This window comes from Sus scrofa, chromosome 7 (assembly GCF_000003025.6).
Source record: "Sus scrofa isolate TJ Tabasco breed Duroc chromosome 7, Sscrofa11.1, whole genome shotgun sequence".
NCBI lineage: Eukaryota > Metazoa > Chordata > Mammalia > Artiodactyla > Suidae > Sus > Sus scrofa.
Window position 1 is genome coordinate 79,854,635 of NC_010449.5, and position 8,055 is coordinate 79,862,689.

The window sequence follows — 8,055 nt, forward strand, 5'->3', positions numbered from 1 at the left end:
TTTTTTTGTTTTGTTTTGTTTTGTTTTGTTTTGTTTTTTCAGTGCATCTCTACCTTTTCTCCTATCTTTTCTCTTCACCTAGTGGACACCACTTTCCTAGGGCTTTGTCAGTTTGTTGTCATAGAAAAAAGGAGTAAAATGACTCATGATGTGATATTGTGCATCACTGAAGACAAGTAAACATGTTGCCATTTGTAATTTTGTATATTTAAATACTATTTTGTTTTTTTTTTTAAAGGAAATGTCACTAAAATAATGACAAAAAGTAGTGGAATTTCCAGTCATGTGGCAGACTATACTGAGTGAAAATTTTGGGGAAGGGAGTCTTCCACTACTGAACATCACCAAACATGTGCATATTTGTATGTGGTCTATGCATAAAGCTATCCCTGTGCTGCTTCTTCTAGAAATGGGTAAGAATATCTGCTGTGGACATGTCAAATAGAACTCTGACCTTTGTGGGACAAGATAAATTCTCTAAATGCTATGGCTTCTTTCCTACTCTCTGATAGTTGGAGCTGACCCAGAAAAACTCCTATCACTGCTCTCTACCTATTTTTCTGTTTGTTTGTTTGCTTAATTTTATGGCTGCATCCAAGGCATATGGAAGTTCCTGGGCCAGGAAATGAATCTGAGACACATCTGGGAACTGTATAGCAGCTGCAGCAATGTTGGATCCTTTAACCCACTGAGTCAGGCCTGGAATTGAACCTGCACCTCCATGGCAACCTGAGCCACTGCAGGCAGATTCTTAGCCCATTGCAACATAGGAGGAACTCCTCCCTAGCTATTCTTAATCATATTTAAAAATATCAAAATATCTTTTGACTGTCAGGGTAGTAGTGGAGATATCGAGTGTGTGCACTTAGAGTAGAATCAACATGTTATTCTCTGTTATGCTGCTCTTATTTCAGTTATCGTTCATTGTCCACAAACTTTTGATTTACTCTGTAGGATGCGAATATTTCTTCATTTTTTTTCATGGATCATAGGAAATGATCTCTAAAGAATTTGGAATTTGGAGTTCCTGCTATGGTGCAATGGGATTGGCGGTGTCTCTGCAGTGCCAGGATGCAGGTTAGATTCTGCAGCCTAGCACAGTGGGTTAAAGGATCCATCATTGATGTTGCTGTGGCATAGGTCACAACTCCAGCTTGGGTTCAGTCCCTGGCCCTGGAACTCCATATGCTGTGGGGAGATCAAAAAAGAAAAAATAAAAAAGAATTTGGAATTTATTAGCAATGCATTCTGAGATAGCTTGATCATAATATGAAGACTTATCCAATACAAAAGTCATTTGGTTCTCAACTTTTCCATTTGTTAAAGTTAATCAAAACATTTGCCTGTTTTTGTGTTATTCAGATTGTTTTCATTGAGAGAATACGGAGGATTATTTGCCTACTTCCTTTGGTCTCTGTAAATTCTTCCTTAAAATTTCAAGGTTTTCTGTAATCATTAAATTCGTTTTATGATTATGATCAAATGATATATAGAAATAACTTTCCAAAAACATGTATTAATCTTTTATTCCACTTTTCAAAAAATTAGATGTGTTAAAAAGATAAAACACCACTTCCTATACCAGCTGATTTTCATTTCATATAGCAATGCCATATACTACAGGAAGTACAATATAACAAGTAAATAAATCTATTCAAATTCACAGCTAGAGAACCTACATTGAATGGTGTTTTATTAATGGGAATTAGTAGTGATGTGGTGGTATCCAAATGTCATTACATTAATTCCCTGTAAAATTATAGCACGCAGAACGAAATTTATTATTAAATAACATTTTATTTTATTTTATTTATTTATATTTTTTTTGTCTTTTTGCCATTTCTTAGGCCACTCCCGCGGCACGTGGATGTTCCCAGGCTAGGGGTCGGATCGAACCCGAAACCTCATGGTTCCTAGTCGGATTCGTTAACCACTGAGCCATAACAGGAAACTCCTATTATTAAATAACATTTTATTTTATTTTATTTTGGTCTTTTTGTCTTTTCTAAGGCCACACCCGCGGCATATGGAGTTTTCCAGGCTAGGGTCTAATCAGAGCTATTGCCGCCAGCTTACACCACAGCCATAGCAAGGCAGGATCCCAGCTGAGTCTGTGACCTATACCGCAGCTCACTGCATGCCGGATCCTTAACCCACTGAGTGAAGCCGGGGATCGAACCCGCAACCTCATGGTTCCTAGTTGGATCTGTTAACCACTGAGCCATGATGGGAATTCCTAAATAACATATTTTTAATTCAAATTACTCTTAAGGAAAAAAAAAATCAGGTTTTTTTTTTTTCTCTGAATTTTGAGATCTTATTTTTGGAGTTAGGAACAGAGTTTCTGAAATTGAGAAATTTTGGAATAGGAAGATAGGAGTAAGATTTGATAATATTAGCAACCTTAAAAGCATCTATAAGAACTCTCATTTTGGGGGCAAAAAAAAAATGAATTATTTTGGTAGCATAAGTAGATTCTGAAAATCAGAGTTACTGTTTTCTTAGGAGGTGCCATAGGTGAGTTTTGACTCAGAGTTTAATATTGTTAAGAAGAGAGAGAACCAATTTTGGGCCCACAGTGTGTATCAAATCATTCTGATTGAATAGACTTTCTGTGGTAGACTTTCTGAGGAGTCACTTTATTTTTTCCTTTCAATCAGTACTATTGCAATACTTTGAAAAACCATGTATTTACCAACTCCTCTTAAATACAAGTGAGTTTTTAGTTGAAAACTGTTATTATTCAGTCAGCTTCATTTAAAAAATTCTAATCGCTTTTTAATTTTTTTGTTTGTACTGCATCCAAAATATCCTTAAATGTCTGACTTTCATAATTTTTCCATGTTTTATTGACTTACATTGTATGGATCAATGGTTTTAAAAGAAAACCTTTTTAAAAAACTTTAAAAATACGCTGTTTCTATGTAAACTGTATTTTTTTTTTTTTTTTTTGGTCTTTTTGCTATTTCGTGGGCCGCCCTCATGGCATATGGAGGTTCCCAGGCTAGGGGTCGAATCGGAGCTATAGCTGCCAGCCTATTGCAGAGCCACAGCAACGCAGGATCCGAGCCGTGTCTGCGACCTACACCACAGCTCACGGCAACGCCGGATCATTAACCCACTGAGCAAGGGCAGGGATCGAACCTGCAACCTCATGGTTCCTAGTCAGATTCGTTAACCACTGCACCACGATGGGAACTCCTAAACTGTATTTTTAATCTAAGTATCATGTCTAGAACTCACAAAAGCACCCCAGAATTTCTTCATGGCTGTCTTCATTTCTTTGTTTCGCAGAGTATAGATAATTGGGTTCAAGATAGGGGTGATAACAGTGTAAAATACTGCAAGAAACTTATCCACAGAGTGGTTGCTGAAGGGCCAGATATAGATGAAGATGCATGGGCCAAAGGAAAGAACCACCACTGTGATGTGAGCACTCAAAGTGGAATGGGCTTTGGACTGCCCAGCGGAAGAATGGCTCCTAATCGTTATGAGAATCAGACTGTAGGAAATAAGCAAAATGATGAAACAGCTCAGAGAGATCATTCCACTGTTGGCCACAATGACTATCTGCACAATATAAGTATCTATGCAGGCAAGCTTAGCAACCAGGGGGAGATCACAGAAAATGCTGTCCACTACATTGGAACCACAGAAAGGCAAGTTCACAACAAAAGGTATCTGAAGCCCCGAATGAAGGAGACCTAAGAACCATGAGGTCACTGTCAGCAAAATACACACCTTCTTGTTCATGATGGTTGTGTAACGTAGCGGCTTACAAATAGCCACGTATCTGTCATATGCCATGGAAACTAAAAGCACCATTTCGACTCCACCCAGTAAGTGGAGGAGAAAGATCTGTGTGAAGCATTCAGCAAAGGAAATGGTCTTGTGCTTTTTTACAAAGTTCACAATTATCTTAGGGCTGACCAGTGAAGCAAGGATCATGTCCACAAAGGAGAGGTTCCCCAGGAGAAAGTACATGGGAGTGTTCAGGTTTGGGATGTAAAACACTGTAACGACAATGACAAGGTTACCCAAAACTGTGGCCATATAGATAACTGAGACAAGCACAAAGAGGAGAAATTGTATATCCTGGGAACTGGTCAGTCCCAGCAAAATAAATTCTGAAATTTTTGACTGATTTAATTTCTCCATGGTCTCCAATTGTATGGATTGTTCTGCACAGGATGACCTGTATAAAGAAAGAAGAAAGCACTAATACCATGGAGACTGCCAGACTTTTTATTCCTTTGAGTCAAATCTCATTTGACTTTGACATTTTTCATGTTATTCTGTTACTGCTGAGAAGTAGGACATATAAACCATCAACTTTTAACCCCAACATATAACAACAACATGTTCATGTCTCTTGATTCCCCTAAGCAATTCATAACTCAGAGGCATATACTTTGTCTTTATAGATAAGAGGAAATATTGTCATCTTTCAGAACTTTGAGATTTTATAGGAGATGAGATCCCTTCATCTAACTTCCTCGGAAGACAGAGGGGTTTGGCACTCTTGAGCAATCTCTTTAAAGTTCAAACTTTAAGTACAGCTGGGAGTTACTGTCTTCCCACAACTATATTATGAAATTGTATTTTAGTCCAAGAGTTTTGAATGGTCTGTGATCCAGCAGCTATAAACCTAAGCTGAGTCAGTGAGATTTGGAGTGAATCGGACTGCTCTCTTTTCCCCAGATCCCTAAGTAAGCTTCTAATCTCTTCACATTTTTGGGGAAGCCTTTCTGGCACAGACTCTATTTCCTAATGTAACAATCACTACCTATGGCATGCTGTGGTGGAAACTCACATTCCCGGAGAGGTCTTAAATGTCTTTAAGTTGCAAAGGCAGCTGTGGTTAAGCAGCAGAGGTGAATATTCTGAGTTCCTGTGGAACACTTTCATATCCTAAGAAAGGCCACACATTACAGAGGGAGTAAGAAAGATGCTGAGTTCTTAATGTTTATGGAAGGCAGCTTGTTTGAGCATTACATAAGTGGAACTGGCTCCTTGGATTCCAAGCCAGTCTGATAAGTGAGTCAGGTGAGCATGAAGAAAACACCTGTGTACCATTAGAGCCCAGGCATGAGACTTCACTTTGAAACCATTAGAGATTTTAAAAAGCAAGACCTTAATTTGTCATTCTTGTATAAATTTTCACTATTAAGCCAGCATGGCAATAGCAAAAGCAACTGGGCTGATGGCCATTGCAGTGCTTTATTTGTCTGTGCTTGGAAACAGTTTGATCATGTTTTATTAAGTCTCCTTAGTTCTTAGGTAAATCAAGAGTAAGGGAGGTTTGAATAATGAAATATTAAACTGTTAGGCTAATATAAACAGTGTTCATATTAGATCTCTAGGCTGATAGAACTGGTCATTCTCTTTACAAAGAAGAGATGTTATTGAATGGAAGAAGAGAAGCAAGTAATCCTTTAGGTGGTGGAGAAGGCAAGAGTAAAGGAACAGAGGCCAGTAATGCAGGCTTTGGGGGTGGGGACTATAACAAAGAGAGATTATATAGAGTACAAGAAGAGGAGGAGTGGAGCAAACCTCAATGAAAGCAAGTATTTCAGGTGAAATAGTGGAATAAGTGGTAAATGAAGATATTGCAAAAGCTTCTTGGAGAGGTGGGAGGGAAGAGCAGCTGGTCTCAAGACTTTCTGTGCCATCAAAACTTACTTTTTACAACTTTTTATAGTAGACATTCTTGTGAGAAATTATATATCAAAATTAATAATTATGAAGTGTAAGATATAGACAGCTTGAGTTTTTAATTGAAATATTGTATGCAAAGCACTCGGCACAGAATCTGGCATATAGTTCACATAGAAATGTTAGTTATCACCACTATTTCTGTTTTGAACTTCCTCAAGTTTATATAGATAATTTAAACAACTGGAATTCAAACTCAGAATTTCATGACACCAAAGCTATGTCCCTAACCAGAGTTAAGGCTTAACTTTAGCATACTCTTGCATGCCATTTCAGGTGTTGTTTTTTGTTTTGTTGTTTGTTTGTTTAGGGCTGCACCCATGGCATATGGAGGTTCCCAGGCTAGGTGTCAAATTGGAGCTGTGGCTGCTGTTGTATGCCACAGCCACAGCAACGGCAGATCTGAGCTGTGGCTGCGACCTACACCACAGCTCATGGCAACGCCAGATCCTTAACCCACTGAGCGAGGCCAGGAATCGTAACCTGTGTCCTCGTGGATGCTGGTCAGATTTGTTTCCACTGAGCCACAATGGGAAGTCACCATTTCAAGTTTTTAAATACTATAATTTTTGATAATACACTTACTAGAATTAATAGGTACATGCACATTTTAAAAAGAAAATGTTGAGTAATTGGAAAAACTGCACTATAATCACACTAGTACATTCAGTCTTTTTTTGTATTGTAGTTGTTATTTGAGTAGAACAGTCTGGTTCCCTGGAGAAAAATTCTTTCATGACCTGGTTTATATGTAATCTCCCTTTGGCATGGGACTGATAGCTATTCCATGCTTATTTGCTCCTTATTCACAAGCTATATTCTACTCTAAAGCCTTCACTAATGTTAATGTTAAAAGTCATTTTTATACATTTCATTAGTTGTATAAAAATGACTTTTAACATTTATCTGAATTTGATAGTTGACATTAGGACCATTGGAGAAGAACTGAAAACCCCTTGCATGCCTTGAGCAGTTTTGTATAATAGAAGCTTCAGAATATTTTCATTATTATATCATAGAATTCATATTTTCAGCCATAAATTTGGACATTTTCATACATTTGTAGTATATCTGAAATACTTTGAAACTCAGGGGAAAGGCTAATAAAGTTAAGCTGTTGCCTCTCACTTTCCCCATACTTCTCACACCAGAACACCAAACTCACCTACTCTGGCCTGCTGTGTCTTGCTGCAGCAGAAGTGTTTTGTAAACCTTCTCTAGGAATGACGATTACTTCTCATTCAAGGACTTGAGCTGGTGCTCTGGTCTGCTCTGACTTTAGATAACTGATCTCCACATTTAATTTAGTTAATACCCTGGTCTGGGTATTAGGGCTTCACTTAACTCGTTTGTCTTCGTGTAGAATACCAGTACTTTTCTGGATTCTGACTCTATAACCCTTTTCATAACTCTGAACATACTGCTCTGTACTATCAGTTACATCTTTGGAGCTCTGAATCCAATAGCCTCTTCTGCCTTTTGTTTGTGTTTCAATCCTCCATAAATTCTGGGACAGAAACTAAAGATTTCTGAGCAGAGGGGCTAAAGATTTGTGCTTTGTTAAAAAGGAGTCTGCTTTCCTGATCAAATGTCCTTTCTAGATTGCTCTGAGGTGAGGGCACTGACTCTGCCATGATTTTGGAAAATTAGGTGAACCTGTTCAGCCCCTCAAGAATATGTATTTTATAATGTATTTTTTTAAAGCAATGGTTAACATTTTAGTTTTGCAGTTCACGCTCAGCTTCTAGGAATCTTCAATCCCTTTCCTCTTAGGACTCCACTCCCACCCCCACCCCGCCTAACACAACACTACAAACATTCTGACTCTTACTGAATCCTTACCTCCCATGGTCTTCCTCACTTGCTGAATAAATGGTAACATCTGCATTGGTTCCTTACTTGGGTTTAGCCAGCCTTTCCAGGGCTCCATTTCTTTCTTTTGTTTACCAGTCTGACTTACACTGAAGAGAAATTGGGTATTGAGTTTTTGCCCTTCTCACTGCAGAGAGGAATTACACAGGCCTGCTGAATAGATCACACAGGGAGCTCAGGAAGAAGCAGGAAGAGGTAATTACAGGCAGGGGTCACTGGAGTCTCTGAACCCGAGTGATTCCTTTATTTTTGGAGTTTATGCAGCTAATGGGATGTGTAGAGGACAAAGCTGTACTTTTTATTTAAAACATATTTATGTTTTCTAATCTCTTTTTACTCTTCCCAGACTCTCAGCAAGAGCTCAGAGATCAGCAACTCTAGCACTAGCAGTTTTATTCCTAGAACTATTTGGAGCCTAAGCAACAATACCTTAAATATAGCTACCTGTTTGAGCATAATAATGCTTAG

The 8,055-nt window shown here is 38.3% G+C and overlaps 1 protein-coding gene across 1 annotated transcript; it reads right to left on the bottom strand.

Annotated features, from left to right (window-relative positions):
• On the bottom strand, positions 3,220 to 7,645 carry LOC100517768 (olfactory receptor 4K17-like). The gene is given in 3 exon segments (XM_005666289.2): positions 3,220 to 4,182; positions 4,185 to 4,264; positions 7,558 to 7,645. Coding segments are annotated over 3 exon segments (1,131 nt in total).